Source organism: Tenrec ecaudatus, chromosome 1 (genome assembly GCF_050624435.1).
Source record: "Tenrec ecaudatus isolate mTenEca1 chromosome 1, mTenEca1.hap1, whole genome shotgun sequence".
Lineage (NCBI taxonomy): Eukaryota > Metazoa > Chordata > Mammalia > Afrosoricida > Tenrecidae > Tenrec > Tenrec ecaudatus.
The window spans coordinates 77,578,072-77,596,575 of NC_134530.1; the positions used below are offsets into that span (position 1 = coordinate 77,578,072).

Here is an 18,504-nt window from a genome sequence, read left to right on the forward strand (position 1 = left end):
CTGCTGGAAGCTAGGCCACTGGTATTTCAAATGCCCGCAGGGTCACCCAAAGTGGACAGGTTTCAGCAGAGCTTCCAGACCAATGACAGATGCTAGAGAAGGAATAGGCTGCCTGACGCTGAGGAAGTAAACACTGAAAACCTTATGGATAGCATCAACACACACCGAATACTGCAGACCTCGTGAATAGGAGCAGAACATTGTCAGAGAGAGAGTCAGAAGGCCCTCCGAATAAGAGGAAAGCTGCCGTCGGCGAGTAGAGAAGACCATCGTGACTCAGATGAAGTAATACCTGCCCTGGGACCTTCCTTTTTGACACCGCCTCCTCTTTTGTCTTCGAGTTCCCACCACATTGTAATCCTTCGTGCCCCTTACCCTGCTAGGTGTACCACCACACGCTGCTTTAGCTTCCCCTGACCTTTCCTGCACTTTTTCTGTAAGCCCCAGAGACCATCCCATCTGAGGTTGTACCTGCTTGTAGTCCCAGCCCTTTTTCCAAGCTCTCTCTTCTGGATAGGATTTAATAGCTCACATTTTATGTATTTCATTAATTTATTTTGTTTACTGACTTCTTACTTGCATAAAAATATAAGCTTTGTTAGACAGGAATCTGTTTTATTCACTAATGATTAAACCAAGCACCATTTGCTAAGGGAATGAACGAGAGCTCGTAGCCCTATAGAGCTGGAAGATCGGTTCGAGCCGTACTGTACGAGTTCACTCCAGATTACCTAGCGGATTCCTATGTATCTCTTCCCCATAAATCTTGGGAAAGTGTGTTTTTACTTGTTCCTCCAGTCTTCTGCTCAGTGTTCACTTCACAGTTCTATTTCTCTGTCTTTGCTTGTGTGGCGCCCTTTATTCATCATTTCTTTTTGGTACCTGATCTCAAAGTCAATGCAAACGTCTTAGACTGAAGGAACCTTCCCAGACTTCTTCCTCCCCAGGCAGGATGCATACCCTCCATTTCCCTCGCTGCACTTAACTGAACAGCCACAGCAGGTGAGCAGAAATCACTTCCCTCTTCCTTAAGAGAAATGAGCATATGTTTCATTCTTCACTACATCCCTTGTGCAGTGGTTCATTTTCATAGACTCTCTGCACCTCTGCAGTAGCTCTTCCTACCTAAAGCTGGATAGATGTCTATCAAATTACGTCACTTAAATTTACTTCATTAGATAACTTATCTATGGAGCCCTGGTGCTGTAGTGAGTTGGAACTTTGCTTTGGTCAATATGGAAAGTGTGTGTGGAAAAGATTTGGAGCAGATAGAGACTGAGTGTCTAAAGAAAAGGTGAGCGGGTCTTGAACTCTGATGATAGGTAGCGGTCGATGCAAGAGGTGTTAAGAGAATTCGAGCTGACAGAGCAGAGGAAGAGCATAGCTGCAGTGGAGTGGCAAGTATTTATAGCATCGTGTGCAGAGTATAAGTTGATTTTGTGGCCACGGGAGGAGCTCTGGGGATAAAGCGGGTTACCTATCGGGTCATTGACCTTAATCTCTGCGGTTGGAACCCACCGGCCGCCCCAGAGGAGCACGAGGAGACTGGCTGTTCCTGTAAAGATTCAGAGACTGAGAAACCCAAAGGGGCAGTTTGATTCTGTCCTCTAGGGTCCTAATGAATGGGAATCAACTTAATGGCAGTAGGCTGGCTTGCTTTTTGCTTTATGTCACTTAAATATTTGGGAAAGCCTCCTGTTGCTGTAAATGCTTATTATTTTTTAAAGAGAGGAAGTTCCATTCATTTATCACCTAAGTAATTTGTAGTTTATCTCATTGGGCTTGGAATTGATGTCCAGGGCAATGATTTCCTTAGAGACCAGTTAATTTATTCTGAATGTCTGAATTGAAAACCTTTCTTAATCTCCTTAGTGTAGACAAAATTAGAAACCACTTCAGCCTAATGATTTGGAAGAATGATGGATTTAATGTTCTGTAAAATTGCAACATGTGATGTGATCATCTCAGTGTCTTTCATGTGATTCAAATATAAATTGCAAATGAGAACCTAAATCAGTCTCTCAGTTGATTTGCTAAGCAGGAATCTTTAGCTGGCTCATCCTGCTTGCAGAAGACTTACTTAAAAGTAACCTTTCAAATCCCCAATAGAAGTGATTTAGATTAGTGAGGTTGGCACAGCTCAGCTAGAGAGGTATCTAACGAGCTTGCACGTGTCTTTGTGATATTGTACTGTGTTGAAATGTATAGACAGGAGGTGATGATGATGTCTTAAAAGTCTGAAGGAATTTGAAAGGTACTCTAGTTTGCAACCAAGGAGGAAGAAGAAAATAAAATAATAGTTTTAGATTAGATTGTCAAAGGATTCAAGCCATTTGAAAGAATTAGAACAGAAAGTTATATAAATGGAGTGACATAAAGAGAAAACAGGACCTCTGATCCAAGATGGTAGTGCTCAGAGGGGTGCTCCTCCTTCTTCTATGAGTTGAATTGAGGACAGCCACCCCACACCATGTGGAAGTGAAGCCAGTCTACGCGGCGTGATCCCACCATTGTACAGGCAGGCCAGCCCATAGCTAGGCCCTCACTAGGCCTCATCCTGGGTTATTGAGGCGTTTCCATCAACCAGTTCTGCAAGGAGTTCAATGAGAAGAAGAAAGACATCAAAGAAGGCATTCCTCTGCCGGCAAATATTTTTGTGAAGCCTGACAGCACAGTTGAATTCCAGGTTGGCCAGCCCACTTTCCTACTTTCTGAAGACAGCTGCTGGGAATGAGAAGGGGACCCAGAATAAAGGCACAGAGGTGGCGGGCCTGGTGACCTTGAAGCACATATATGAGATTACCTGAGTCAAAGCTCGGGATGATGCCTTCCCCCTACAGTATGTACCCCTCCCCTCCATTATGCGTTCCATCATTGGTCTGATAGCTCTCTGGGCATCTATCTGAGTGGTGAAAGACCTCAGTTCAGAGGAGCGAGCTGTGTTCCTGGCTGCTCAGAAAGAGGCAGACTTGCAGCCCAGGCAGAAGCTGCCAAGAAGTGACCCCTGCCCTTCAAGGCCCCGGATTTGGCAGTGAGCCACTGGGCAGGGGACTGAAGGAAAGGGTCAGGAGGGAGGGGGCGTCTCAACCTCATTCCCTGGCTTTAAATATGCATTTCTTCACCTATGGATGGCTCAAGGGACATACCTAAATAAATGTCCTTTATCACACACACACACACACCATATTATCTCTTATGCCTGTTTCAAGGAGAGGTCAGAGTTTAGTATTAAGATAATATAAACATGATTCTGTGACCTTTTTTTTTCTGCTTAGATCCAGAATTACCATCTTAAAACATTTGGTTTTTAAAAAAAGACAAAATATTAATTGATTTAATTGAGTATACCAAACTTAGTGAAACTAAGAAGCAATGTAGTTCATATAGTTCTAGCAGAAAGACCTTGCTGTTTTGTATATGGGTGGGAAAATATAGATGCATTTAAATATGGGACTTTTTCTGAATTTGTCTACAGCTGCTCTTCACTTCTCAACAATCTCATTATCCAGCATTTCACATTTATGACAATATTTCATTAACAACATACGTGTATAAGTATTGAACGCTAAGGTGTAAGAAGAAAGAGTAAAACAGGTTGTGATGATTTTATATATGTGTCAATTTGGCTGGACCTTGATTCTCAGTGGTTTGGCAGTTATATGATGATGTGGCCATCCTCCATTTATAACCTATCCGGGGAATTGGGGTAGATGTTGATTGTCCCCACGCTCACTACTGGGGATAATGACTTGTCACTTTTTCATTATTTGCTTTGCCACTTTACCACTCCTCTAAAGTCTGATAGCCTCAAAAACCCACAAGGCAAGTCTCCTCTGCCTCTATGGTCACTGTGAATCAGAATCGACTTCATGGCAGTGAGTTTGGTTACCTCTTTGGTTGCCACTTTAAGTAACATTATGTTGTTAATTTTGTCTTTGAGAAGGTAATGCAGTTGCAGCATGCCAGATAGAAGAACACCTTTCTTGGCAGATTAAGTTTAATCCTTTTCTTTGGTTGCAGATGATGAAAGCCATGAACAAGTCTAATGAGCATGTCCTGGCCGGAGGTGCCTGCTTCAATGAGAAGGCAGACTCCCATCTTGTCTGTGTACAGAATGATGATGGAAACTACCAGACCCAGGCCATCAGTATTCACAATCAGCCCAGAAAGGGTGCGTACTGGAGCTGGTTTGCAACTATGTGATGGGGTTCATGCTGGATTTGGAGAGTTGGATGTTCAGCTCCCCACCTGTCACATTCACATACAAGCTAGTTAACCTGTCTGGACATGTGAGTCAGGATCATAGTGACTCCCCAAGTAGCCAGACTCATAGTAGCATATGATACCCGTGTTAGACAGGGTTCTCTGGAGAAACAAAACCGGGACACTTATGGCTTTATTCATTTAATATAAATATAAATATGTATATGTTTATATATGTATTTATATAGTGAAAAAGGATGCAACAGCAAATTAGTCCACACAGCTGTACAGAGAGTGCAGTCCAACTCGCTTTCATGGGATGGTTAATATACTGCAGGAACTTCCAACTCTCACCAGCCACTGGCCCAAGGCCAGGGAAGCAGACAGAAGAAAGATGAGATGTCACGGCGTAGCAGAGGCCAGTAGGGCAGAGCAGTGAAGCAGGTAGTGGTGAAGCATCACAGTGTGGGTGTAGCAGTGTGAAGTGGCTGGCAGGTGGTGCGGCATCTAGAGTGGTGGCAAGACGAGTGGAGTTGGACTGCAGGCAGCAGACATGACACCGCAGTGTGGAACAGCACAGCACAGTGATGCAGTCCATGGGTTACCTTGGTCCACAGGTAGCACGGCACACTGGAAGGCAGAGCAACTAAATCAGGCAGCAAGCTAGTCCGATCACTAGGGAAAGAGAGGCGATGTTCCCAGGACCCTCCTTATGGGGAGGTCATATCCAGAAGGAGGCACCATCAGGCTGTGACCTAATTGACAGTCTAGACTCCATCCCCACCCTTCAAGTTGTTGTGAAATTATGTAACTACCACAATACCTCTCCTGTTATTGTGGGAAATGTTTTGAAAATGCTGCCTTGGGATAAGAGACGGGCCCATGTAGAGAGAATTACTTAGGCCGCATTGGAGCTTGTTGAGTGACCATATACAAGGATGTTCACTAATAGACTGACAAGAGTGTCTCAGAAAGCCTGTGGGTTGGATGTGGCCTCATCGCTTAGGAGGAGATGTTAGAAATGGAGTCGCCATATTCCCCAGGTGTGCTTGATTGCGATTTGCATTCTAACAGCCCCTGCATGAGTCAGATCCACCTTAGAACTGAAACTACTCTCTTTAAGTGACCTTTCCTAAAATGGGTTATTAAAAAATAAAAAGGAAAGAAAACTTTACGTAAATAAGAGCCTTGCTTAATAAATTAGAATTGAGAAACCCTGACTAAACAAGTTTACAGTGGTTTATTGTTTAAGGACTCTTCGGGGTCTTTATCAAACTGATCTGTGATACACATCCAGGAGGAGCTCAGTGTTAAATTCCTCTTCCCAAGGTTCAGCTTCTCTCTCCTGGGATCACCTTATGTTAACATGCTTTGGGAAACATTTCTCTAGGAGGCACAGTATAAATCTCTGTTTCAAATGTTCTTAAAATCAATTGTTGGATGAAACATAAAGGGGGTATTTCAAAATAAGAGAGGTGATATGCTTACAGTGCTTTAGTGAAGTCATATCTAAAACATTGGTGGAAGTCTGTATATCATTTGTACTTGGTAAAACTAGGAGGGCCTCCAGAAGTTAATTAAAAACCTGTAAGAAGTTTGGCATTTGGGTCACAGGAAGACTTCTTTATAAATTGTAATTTTGTAAACTAGGAAAGTATTGATTGGACGACAGAGGCAATGGCTATCTCTTGTTCCAAATTATCTATTAATAGAGAAATAACATTCAACTGCTCTTTAACTACAAAAGACCAGAAGTTGCAACAATGGTCTGACCCACGCAGACTTAGGCTCAGCTTGAGAACACACTCTTAACATTAAGGTGCTGCTAGAAATCCTGACCAAGGCTGCATATGAGAGATATTATATAATCATAGCCTAGGAGAGTAAACAGGTGTTAACAGGTGTTGGATAATATCCAACAAGAGGGAGATGGACAAAAAATGATGGAAGCAGGCAAACCATTAGGAAGTTTGATAAATTGTTGAATACAAAAATCACAGTCTGCTCTGTAAATCCACACCAAATTCTCAAGAAAAAACAAACAAACAACATTATGAGACAGATAAATGGGCAGTTGGATTCACTCAGTGTATGTTGTAGGAATTCAGGAAAATAAAGACAGGTTAGAGAAGTTTTCATAAAGATAAATGTAATTATATAGCTTTTCTATTAAGAGATAGTCATAATAGGAGTTTTAAAATAGATGTGTGTTTTAATAACTCTACTTACAAAAGTAAAATAGTTAGCAACCATAGCTCTATCTTCAAAATATGTTTGCTATAAAACAAAACTCTGGAAAAGAATTGATTAGATCGAATTGATTAGATCAGGGATTGGCATACTTCCTGTAGAGGGCCAGATAATATTTTAGGCTTTGGAGGCCCCGTGGTCCTTGTCACCAACTATTCAAATGTGCCACTGCAGTAGGTCAGCTGCTACAGACAACGCATACTTCTGTGCTGTGGTAACCAGCTGTGGACCAGGTGGCTGCCTTTCACCAGTCCTGGGTGTAGTGACTACTAAGGTATTCTTCCCTCTGAGATTCTTAGAGTCTGCATTGGATGAGGGGAAAAAGACAAAACAGAGGAATGTATCTTAAAGCCTTATTCCTCAAACTCTGATCAACATTGGGACGATTAGTTGTTTATGAATTGCAGGGTAAAGGGGAGGCCCTTTTTGACCTCTGTTTGCTCACCATTGGCGTTCAGACCTCCTGAATGTGGACTGCACTATCAGCACAAGTCTGGCCCTCCATCCTGTGAAACGGGCGGCCTGGCCAGTGACCTATATTCATGAAACCATTTCTATTGCTCTTGTAGTGACCGGTGCCAGTTTCTTTGTGTTCAGCGGTTCCCTGAAATCCTCTTCAGGATACCTTGCCAAGTCCAGTATTGTGGAAGGTAAAGAACGAGCTGCTTACTGCATGAACATCAGTGCCACCCTAACTGCGCAGGTGAAAGGCCAGGGGTGTAAGGGAAGCCTTGCTGGTTGTGCTCTTGACATCTGACCCCTGTCAGCTCTTCAGTAGCATCTCACTCCTTCAGTAAATCAAAATGGCCGGGAGGAGGGGGGCTTAGGTCTTCAGGAAGGGGTTAAATGGGAGAGATGCTGTGAGGTAATGCCTAAGAGATGGCCTGTCGCAGCAGTGGTGTCACTGGGTTGTGGTCACGCAGTAACTTTTTATGTCACCCTCACCACCCCTGACCCCACCCACCGCCCATGAACCTCCCTCCATTACCAGACCATACAGAATCCTTAGCAATGCTTATTATCAGTTTTAACCACAGAATAATATGTGATAAATACAGCTGTAAATTGCTTAAATGTAATTATGTCTTACATTATATGAATACTAATAAAAATTGATCTATAAAATCTACATTGGATTACAACATTTTCACTTATGTTAGTAATAATGAAGTAGAAAGAAGCCCTTTCCTTTTAAAAATGTTTTCCTTCTTCTGTCCTCAAAAAAAAGTTACTGAAAGAGACTCACAAATACCAATCACTACGGTATTTTCACTAAAACAACAGAACGTGTTACAAAATCAGCAACTGCAAATCACCATCAACAGTGAGGGAGCAGCAGTGATTGGCAGAGCCACTGTAGTTGGGCAATAAGGACAGCTCTGACAGGAGCGCGAGAAGTTCCCAAAGCCAATTAGCATCGAGTTTCAGCCTTGTGGGTATATTGAGACCTGTAGACGGGTTTTATGAAAAATGCTTTTGTTGCTGTAACTAGTAGATGGATTTTTAATTAAACTATCATAAATATCTGCCAAAACACTACACAGAAACACTTAGACAGCCCCTCCTGCAGTGTCACGCAGTGAGGTGTCCACACACACATAAGACCCCCTTAGTGATGGCAATGTCTCAGAGCTCTGGAGAAAAGGTACGTAAGCGGACCTCACCACTCTGCGGATGTGCCATGATTATCACTGGGGGTGCAGGGCGGCCATGCTTGCCACATGCTTCCTACAGTTAGCCAGGGCTCACAGCCTGACAAGGGTTCATTGCAGTAAATGGAAGGCCATTGAAATGAACACACTAGTTTTCTCTTTTTTGAGCTATTCTTCATTGTATTGTCATCTGATCACTCTTTTTTTTTCCTAACTAAATACGCCTTTACTGTTTGGCAGATTTCTATATAAAAGATAAGTTTTACAGTTGTTGGTGTGGCTGTGAGCATTCTCTCAATCATTTAGGTACATCATCATACTGTAGTCTAGTTATTTTTCATTCTTCATATTAATATTTTATAATTAAAAAATAATTTTATTGGGCCTCTGGCAGCTTTTATTATAATCCATATATCCATTGTGTCAAGCACATTTGTACATATGTTGCCATCATCCTTTTCAAACCATTTTCTTTCTACTTGAGCCCTTTGTTTCAGCTCTTACTCTTGTAACAACATACCAAATTACCACAAAACGTAATGATCACCAACTCTGCCCAGGACAGAGCAATGCTGGGGGGATGTCCCTGCTCCATGATGTCCCTTCTCAGCTGGGAAGCCTTGGAAGCTGAGGGTTACTTGATAGCTGGGAACTAGGGTCGTCTGAATGCGTGCCTGGCGTAGATGGTTTCAGACTAGGAGTAATGGCTGGGGCCCTCACCACAGACTCCTTAGCAAGACACAGCCACTTATAACCAACCAGCAGCAGACTTCGTACATGGAGGGAGGCTCAGGGCTGCGTGTACATGTGTTCCATCAACAGAGCTGAAGTGGCATTTGACTCCGGTGCTCGAAGTCGCCACAAGCCTGTCTACATTGAAGAGGGACAGAGTTAGATTCCACTCCTTGACGGGATATAGAAGGTTGCTGAGAAAAGCAAGTGAAATTGGAGGTGCTGTGGCCATTTTTGGAAAACACACATGGTGGGGTAGGTTTTTAGTCTAGAATAGTCCAAGGGCCTCTTTAAAAGCATCCTTTTCTGAGGCCTGGTGTCTACTGTGTTAATTGAAATGCATAGATAAATCTATGATTTATTGGCATTAGTTGGGGTCTTTATTGGTAAATTTATTAAACAATGAGTGAAGAGCAAAATAATTTCTTTTTTTATTTTATTATCATTTTATTGGGAGCTCTTGCACCTCTGAATACAATCCAAACAAAATAGTTTCCTATAACGGAGTTTCACAACTCTGACTACAAAGCAGAAACAGACTAATAAGGACTTTGTAATAAGCACAATCGAGGAGTTGAATGGTCAGTTGGTCTAAAGCAACTACTTCATCTCCAGGCAACCCATGCTGACTGTAGTTGAATTTGTATCATTACAAGGTGATTAAAGGTTGTTGAAATGATTGGTTGACCAACACATATCCTTACACATGAAAAACAATGGGTTAAAAGGCACACATTACATGAAAGTTACAAGATGTGTGTACTGTGATTTCTAGGGGTTTGTGTTTCAGTGTGTGTGCCAGGAGAGCCCTTGACTGCCTAGCAGGAAACTCTTAGTAAGGTTCTGTGTGAAATCCTTTCAGCTGACAGAATTTTGTGTCATTGCGACAGGCTAATTGCTAGACGTGGGACAGCTTCCACCGTCAGTTTCAGTGTTTGCTTTTGACATGGGTAGTTAGCAACGACAAACAGTTACCATCTGTTGACTATGTGGTAGGCCTGATGAAACAGGTATGGTCGGTGTGCCTGGTCGCCCATCGGTCAATGGATGTACTCCAAAGCCCCGTAGTGTAGTTTAGCCAATGACTGAGTTGAGAAGCATTTACCGAGCATGCACTGTGCCAAACACTCACAGCAAATAGTGAGAGCAACAGAGATGTGAAGAAACACATACGTACGCACAGGGTAAGCACAAGAGTAGAGACAGGAACAGAATGTTCTGAGAGTCCCAAAGAGGGCGGTGACCGGTGGGCCGTGTGCATGTTTTCCCGTGGTGCTGTCCCAGGAGAGACTCCTAGTTGTGTCTGGTGTGAATTCCACAGGGAAGCATTGTTAGCACAGCTGACCCCTCTTTGGCATTTGCTCGGGCCGTACTTTTCAAGAAGTAACAGGTTCAGCTCAAAGAACAAAGCCTCTTTGAACCTGCCAGCTGTGGAGAGCTGGGGGACGTTCACATTGAGCCTCAGAGGGACTTGTGAGGTGCTGGGTGCTGTGCCCTGTTTCATCTGCCCCTCTCGCTGGCCTTGTGTCGTTTCCACCTGTGCTAACTGGGTGCTGATTCTCAGATGGCGTCATGGTCCAGATCACCGCCGAGCACATGGACTCCTTGAGGCAGGCACTGCGAGAGATGAAGGACTTCACCATCACCTGTGGGAAGGTGGATGCTGAGGACCCCCAGGAGCACATCCACATCCAGTGGGTGGAGGACGACAAGAACGTCAACAAAGGGTACGAGCAGTGCACCGAGCCCTGTGGCATTTGGCTACGTTGGGCTGGGCTCTGGGTTGTATCTGGTGTTTGGTACCATGACTGCAAGCCCTGTCTAATAGAAAGGACTGCTTTGGATGCATTGAAAATTATGGTTTCTTAGCTTAGTTTCCATGCATATTTTTCATGGGAAGATAGAAAGGAGGTTGATGAAACAGAACATTCTATCTAAAGACTTAAGAGTTATTGAGATTATAGTAACAATTAATGATGGCTTTAGGACTTTTACAGCACTTTCTGCTGGTGTTTTTTCATTAGGTAATGGTGTTTCATTGCCTTTCAGACAAGCATTGTTAATCCCATTTCACAGATACGTAAACAGCACCAAAAGGCTAACCAAGCTGTCAGATGCACAACGTTAGGAAAGGGCAGGGTTAGCACTCAAAACCACCTCCTCGGGTCTTCGGTTCTATATTCTTTCCCAGAATAAGGCAGCTTTGTTCAAGCCACAACGCAGGAGTCCCCTTTGACCATTTTCTTTCCCTGATAGCCCACAGCCCACCCAGCAGTGAGGCCTGTTTGCTGAACTGCAGATACACCCAGAGTCATAGTGGCCACTTCTGCTGCCACTGTCCTCGTGCGTGCACCCTCGCTAGGGCTGGGTGATGGCAGTGACCTCCTCATTGGCTTCCTTGTTTCCCACCTTACCTCCCTCCCTTCCCTCTCCCCAGTCTGTTTCCAATACCACCATGACCAACAGTATGTTTCTTATATGTCAACTAGGTGTTTTAAACATATTGATTAATTGGATCACTATACTATACTTCATTATATTGTTTTCTCATTTATTCACCCATCCATCCTTATGAGGCGAATTCCTTGTAGTCCTTTCTGACAAGTGGTCCAGTCTAGTTTCCAGACAGTTAAAATATGTGCCCCCAAGGCACAGAAAATGGGGATGGATAATGAGATGGGGTGCAGTAGCGGCAACGCAGCTTGTTGTGGGTGATCGGAGTATCCCAGATAGCCTGGGTCTAGAGTGAAATGCTGCTTGAGCTCAGTCTGAAGATCACATGTGACAGTGGATGAGGGCCGCTCCCGATAGAGGGAGAGGCAGAGTGTCAGGACATGGCATACCAGAGTTTTGTCTTTTTTTTTAAGTTATTGAACCAAATCTTACAAATGATCCTTTATCTTCCTAGTCTTCATTGGAAATTTTAATTCCATTTTTTTAAAATCTACTGGAAATAGACATGGCTAGTAGAACCGAAAAAGAAAAAGGAAGATCTAAAAATCAAATGCTATGATGTGCAGGCAACAAGCCCTTTGTCAAAGCAAGTACCAGTGCAGTCTAGTAGAAAACAGGACAAAAATGCCCCCAGGGAGTCTTGGGAGCCCCAGTGTGTGACATTCCTGCCTCACTGGATGGCGAGGTGGCTTGTCCCTGAGTGTCGGGGATCCTCCCTTAAAGGACACTCCCTTTTTTATGTTGTCAACTGAGTTAGAAATTAAACTTACACTGTTGACATAGTTTTATTTTGAATGGATGAAGTGAATGCTTATTATCAAAGTTCAGTTTGACCTTCCATTCATAGCCAATCCAAAGCAGTTTTGAAAATTATTGGGAAGAGTCTGGAATCTTGGTGCCAAATACTTTGTATCCTTATTAGAATGAATATTTGTGTGTATCTCCACTTATTTATACTGAGAGTATTTCAAGGGGCAGTAACTTTTCTATTCAAGTATCTGGGAGTGATTATCAGCGAAGGGCATTTGTTTTGAGAGGCCATGCAGATACGTGCTTCCCCGTTTATACCAGCGCTGTCCTAATGAACAAGCTTGCTCAATTCAGTCCTTTAATCAGCAAACTTGTGCTGGCTGCCCAAGTGCCAAGCAGTAGGCAGTACTGAGGAAATGGCACACGGGTGGATGAGTGCCAAGCCACAGGTCAGTACTGGGGGATTTGTCATGTGGCCTGCCCTGCAGAGGCCCAGCAAAGCAAGCCCGTGAAAGGACGACGTGCTGAGTGTTGTGACAGGGCAGGGGCAAAGTGCTAGTGCTGCAGCAGAGCAGATGGGAACGCAAGCCCGGCAGGTGCCAGTGCAGCCACTGAAATCAGGCACGGTTCTTTGCACTAAGAGCACTTTGAACTGTTTCAGCACATAGACCCTTCCCTTGAGCTCTCTGTTTGTGTGGTTTTCTGTGCAATTGCTGTTTCTTACAGTGATGTGTCACTCAGATAGGGTTAGCAAGACAGCCCGTGTAATTAGGCAGGCCTGTCATTTACAAGAAACTGATAAGGGAAATGTCTTCTCTAGCTTCACAAGCTGCTTCTAGCTCTTTCCTCTGCTTCTGTTTAGTGTCATAAGTCCCATAGACGGGAAGTCCATGGAGTCCATCACCAGTGTGAAGATATTCCATGGGTCCGAGTATAAAGCCAATGGAAAAGTCATCAGATGGACAGAGGTAAGGAATGGACAGCTGGCTTCCTTCATGTACTGTGGGCACAACTTTCCACCAGGCCAAGATCCACATCTTGGGCCGACTCTGGGGAGGGCAAGACTGAACCTCCTGTGGTCCAACTCTTTGAGGTCTAATTAGCTCCCAGGGATCAATTGCCTCCACGTGCAACCTGCAGCCAGCTGGTACAGCCTCGTTTGTACGGACCAGCTTTTAGAGATTTCCAGAAGGACGCGTCCTCCAGTGAGGCGTACCTTCCTCACTGTGTTCTGCCGAAAGCCTGGCCAGCTGGGCTGCAGTTAGGTTTGGTGCTCGTCCCTGCCATACTGTTGGAACACTCTTGAGATCAATTGGTCCTTTTTTCAAAAAAAGAAAAGGGTTGGGGGGAGTTGGGGGAAAAAAAAGAAAACTATTGTCCCCAAAAGCAAACAGCCTCAGAGACTAAATAACTTGCTTAAGATTGCAAAGCAAGTAAGTATATAATGGCCAAGTTCTGATTCAAACACAGATCTGACCAACTCCTAAGCCCTTACCCCTTATTTTCGGTTGCTCTTTCATTTGAACTCCGCTTACAGCACAGTCTGGGAAGCTATCCTGGTGGGTTACCTGGGAACCAGAGGGGCAGCGATGTGTGCATCTGTTACGCTGCTGAGGGAGTGCGTTACATGTTGAGCTGTTAATTACAAGGTCAGCTATTCAAAACCACCCGCTTCACTGTGGGAGAAAGATGAGGCATTCTGCTGCTGTAAAACTTTGCAGTGTCAGAAACCCACAGGGGCAGTTCTACTCTGTTTCATAGTGTGGCTATGAGTTGGAATCGGCAGTGAGGTTACACAGAGATCATAGAGTTAGCTCCAGGATTGGTTCATAACTGGAAGTCTTATGCAGACAGACCCCAGTGTGGCTTTGATGCCAGACCACCTCAACAAACCCATGCTTACTTTAAAGCAAGTCACACAGACTCTTTGGTTTTCCAATGCATATGTAATTTATATTTACCATATAATGTGGTTATTAAGTATGCGGTCGTATTAGGAAAAGTTTGAACTATTGTGAGAATACCCAAAATGTGATACAGAAACAAAGTGGGCGCACGCTGTCGGAAAGACGACACGAGTGGAAGTGCTGCACATGGTTGGCGACCACAACCTCTGCTGTGTAAACAGATCTCTGCAGAACGCAGCAAAGCAAAGCCTCATACAACAAACGAGCTCTGACTGTGTGGTCCCTGGTAGGTCTTAGGTCTCTCCTTTTTGTTTGAACTTGGCGTATGTTCACGAGTTCTAAGCATTGAATGATAGGATCCCTAGGCTTCCTTTCAGCCTAAAAAGTCAAAACTTCCCCCCCAAATTCTAATTGTGTGCCTTTGAGCTTTTATTCACAAGGACACAGAGGCATTGCTGTTAAGTGACTTACCCAAGTTGAAACAGCTGGTCCCTGGCAGCACAGAGGGGCGAGCCAGGCCCTCCAGCTTAGTGGTTCCAAGTGACTCTTCCTTCAGATCAGACTTGATTTCATTTGCAACCGAGTGATTTTTAACTGCTTGCTTTGTGATCATTGTCCCTTTGATGGTGTGCTTTAAGTTGTGTGGAGAGTAAAACTCTGTAATGTCACAAAGAAGGTTGACCTTTGTACCCTCATTTTTGTGCTCTTGGCAGGTAGGCAGCTTACACATCCCATTATGCAAGTAGTTCTGCAGGGTCAGAGCAGTCAGGTGACTTTGTGACTGGCTGGCCTCTTGCTGACTACCAGCCAAGCTGGGTCTCCAGAGCTCTTTCATCAATTTCTACTGCCACTACTCAGGGCAGTCAGGCCCAGGGCTGCCGACTTGCCCTGATTGAGTGGGAATTAGGGTTTAGTATTGATAAGTACCGTGTAGTTATATGTCCGTCCTTTCTACTTTGTATAGCACTCATTCTTTACAAGAACCTAAAATGCTTTCCACTTTCCAGAGGATCCGTGCCCTGTGTGATGAGCCTCAGGCCTCTCACTTCCTAGAGTGCTGTACTTTAGCCTGTGCACACTGCAGGCTCAGCTCTGCCCAGAGAAGCGCCGGGGGTGGGGGGGGTGGGGGGAATTGTGGCAGGAAAGTCTTGGTCCGTGATAGAGACAGGATTCCAGTTCTGGGTTTGGCTCTTCCTCTGAGCAGTTCCGTGTACTTCAGCAAGTCGCTTCCCTTTAACAGGGTCTGGATGATGAAGACGTCGGGTCAGTACTTTCTCTTAGATTTTAAGCTCTTGACCCTAAGAAAATGATGTACATATTGAGATGGCCTTTTAGATGTATCCTTTTCTGGTTGTTTGAGGAGAATGCACCGTTTTGATCACAGCCAAAGCTTTTAAGGGGTCAGGCAAGTGGCCACCACCATTTTGTAGATGCCGTATTGTCTTTAAAAGGTCCTCCTTCCCTTCATCTGGGAACTGTAGTGGCCTGTGTCCACTGGGTCTTCTTGTGGAGATCAGAACCCGCTCTGCCACCAGACTTCCCCTCATTGAGTCTTACTACACTTTGCAGAGGCTCCTTGTGTTCAGACACAGCAAAGGAATCCACTTGTTTCTTCCAGAATCCCCTCAGCAGAAGGCTAAAAAGTCTCTTTTGTTTGGGGAGCAGGTGTTTTTCCTGGAGAGTGATGACCAGCACAATTGCCTAAGTGACCCTGCCGATCACAGCAGATTGACTGAGCATGTTGCTAAGGCTTTTTGCCTCGCCCTCTGCCCCCACCTGAAGCTTCTCAAGGAAGATGGAATGACTAAGCTGGGACTTCGTGTGACCCTTGACTCAGATCAGGTAAGTAGGGTCTTGTGTGGCTTTTAAAGCTGGCCTTGAGCAATGTCTCTATTCTGTCATGAAATTTATTGCACCAGTCCGGAGAGCTTGCATCTCTTGGCCTGGTCTATGTCTAGACCAGACTACACATAGCAGTCTGTTCCTCTCTCTCATCGTAACTGACCTGCTGCTTGATCAGATGCTAATCCATTTGAACTTGGCTTCCTCACCTGGATTTCATCCAAGGAGCTGGTTTGATTAGTGATGGGGCTTGTAGGGAGGGGCAGGGAAAAGGGACTGTGTATGAAGACCTATGCCATTTGAGACACGTCAGCCCCGCCCTTTGGGAAGTGTACCAATCTGTCCTCCCTCCCAGGGCAGGCTTCCAGCAACATCTCCACAGCTGGTCACCAGCTATGTGTTTCGTTACTTCAACATTTCCGTGCTGTTAGTGAGTAGGACTTAAGCTCTTTCCCGATGAATGTTCCTGTTAGCTTGTGTGTCCTCCTCCTGGGTTTCCAGTTCCTCACTTGTTTGAAGCTCGAGCCACGCTGCCTTGCTTGTTCTTACCCCAAAGTAAATGTCTGTGGATGTTCCTTGGGCTGTCATGGGTCTCCCTCCAAAACACCTTGCCCCAGTGCCTCTTCCTCTCAACTTAGCACGCTAACCTCTAGATATTTCTTTAGGATTTTAGAGGCCTGTGGCATACCCCAGGAGTGCAGTGGGCCAGTAGTTAAGTGCTCTGCTGCTGACTGAAAAGGTTGGTGGTTTGAACCCACCCACTTCTTGGAAGAAAGCTGTGGCAGTCAGCTTCCAAACAGATGGACGTGCCCTCTGGAGCAGGACCCCACTCTGCGGCAGTGGGTTTGGGAGTTTGGGTGACACGTCTCAGGGCCCTTCTTGGATACTCACTGACAGCCAGGCCCATCCTTCCCAGCCCTTAGCGCTGAGCTCGTTACGAAGTGGGTGTGCCACCCAAGTGACCTGACCACCTGTCACCCAGTCCAAGCTGCTCCTAGGGCTGCTCGCTTCCTCTAGTTGTGGATTTTTTAACGGACATGCGAGTGCTTTTTCCAATGGTTCTAGTGTGTGGTTTTGGCACTCCGGGGGTCTGAGTTGGCCGGGTCAAGCTGTTCCAAATGCTTTTGAAGAGAGATGGGCTTCTGAGGAGCCCTGCCTAGGAGCACGGGGAAAAGCGACGTGCTTGGCCACCAGTCAAAAGTATTCATTTTCTGCTTTTTGTCTTGCCCAGTGCTGAACTGAGCATGTCATAGCAGGCTAACACAAAGGAAGTGTCACGGTCCTTTCCTGAATGGTGCTGATAACGTGACGGAGAATGACCTTACAGTTAACTAACGTCTCTGTACAAAATGTGTGCATCTGGTGTCGTCAGGGGCCCTGTGTTTGTGGACAGTGGGACTTGGGTGGATGGAAGAATGCCCATTTCCTCCTACAGCAGGGGTTTGTACAGCCAGAGTTAGTGTTCCTCCCTTTCATCTCCATAACCAAACCTGCAGGTGTTATTCCTGACACACTCACACTACACCCCCTCCTCAGAAACTGTGGTATGAGTTGGGGGTGCCAGTCCCCCACCACTAATAACGGCTTCAGTAAGCACAAGTGTACGGTTGAGATATATAAAAGTCATCGAGAGCATGAGAGATCAAAGAGGTATTGTAATAATGGAGTCAGACACATTTCATGGTAGAATGCTCACCGCAGCCCTGCTTGGTGGTCCACGCGGAGAGAGGGGGAAGGGAAGGAGGACAAGGGGAAAGGGAAACGGGAGGAGAGGGAGCCGCGGAGAGGTCAAGGAAGTTGCCGAGAGAGTGCGGGCTCTCTCTTGCTAACCCAGGGCTATATCCCTTTGTGGGTATGCAGGCTCACTGATTACAGGCAAAGACATACGTCACAGGAGGGGTTGCACTTTAGGCTGCACCACAGCAATGGAAGGGGTGGTCTAGGGGCATACCCGCAATAGGAAGAGGAGAGATTGGGGGTATGCATATGACAAGATGGATGGATCCTAGATTTAGGATGGCAGCTTAACTTTGACCTGTTCTCTGGATCTCCAGGGGAACCATTATCAGTAGGGTATAAAGTCCACCTACAGGAACCAAATCAATGACTGACTCAGGCCTGTCCATTGTCCTTAACAGCTGGGAGTAGGGCCTACTCCCTGGGGACTGTCTTCAGGGAGGATATCTGTAAGCATCTGACCTCCCCCCACAAGCAACTCAGACCTTAGCTTGGCTGAGGGACTTAGACCAGGTCTCACAGCTCCCAAGAGACAGGGTCTGGATGAAGAAGTGGGGATGATAAATGACAATTCAGGGAAGGGAGGAATATGGATTTGCTGCCAAAGGAGGGATTTGTACTTCCCTGCTTCGCCTGCCTGGCCCTCAGCTTTCTAGAGCAGTCTGCTTTGCCTGTAACCTCCCCCCCTCCCCCGCCCGTGGTATAGGTTGGCTACCAAGCGGGGAGCAATGGACAGCCGCTGCCCTCGCAGTACATGAATGACCTCGACAGCGCCCTGGTGCCCGTGATCCACGGCGGGGCCTGCCAGCTCAGCGAGGGCCCCGTCGTCATGGAGCTCGTCTTCTACCTGCTGGAGAACATCGCATAGGCGGGCGTCGCCGTCTTCTCTGCAGACCTGTTGCAACTGCAAGTCATACCCCAATCATTGCACTTTAAAACTGGATGATTAAGCTTTTGTTAACACTATTAATGGGGGG

General features: G+C 45.5%; 1 protein-coding gene and 1 pseudogene across 3 annotated transcripts in view; both read left to right on the forward strand.

Moving 5' to 3' along the window:
- ZFYVE9 (zinc finger FYVE-type containing 9) overlaps positions 1-18,504 on the forward strand; it is a 206,383-nt gene extending 187,879 nt beyond the window's left edge. For all 3 annotated transcript variants that reach the window (XM_075555965.1, XM_075555982.1, XM_075555974.1), the window contains 6 exons: positions 4,021-4,171; positions 7,023-7,103; positions 10,402-10,564; positions 12,904-13,009; positions 15,614-15,790; positions 18,234-18,504. In XM_075555965.1, the coding sequence (XP_075412080.1) occupies positions 4,021-4,171; positions 7,023-7,103; positions 10,402-10,564; positions 12,904-13,009; positions 15,614-15,790; positions 18,234-18,395 (840 nt within the window). In that variant the 3' untranslated portion in view covers positions 18,396-18,504. The remainder of the gene's footprint in view (positions 1-4,020; positions 4,172-7,022; positions 7,104-10,401; positions 10,565-12,903; positions 13,010-15,613; positions 15,791-18,233) is intronic.
- Positions 1,236-3,302, forward strand: LOC142428970 (large ribosomal subunit protein uL11m pseudogene; annotated as a pseudogene).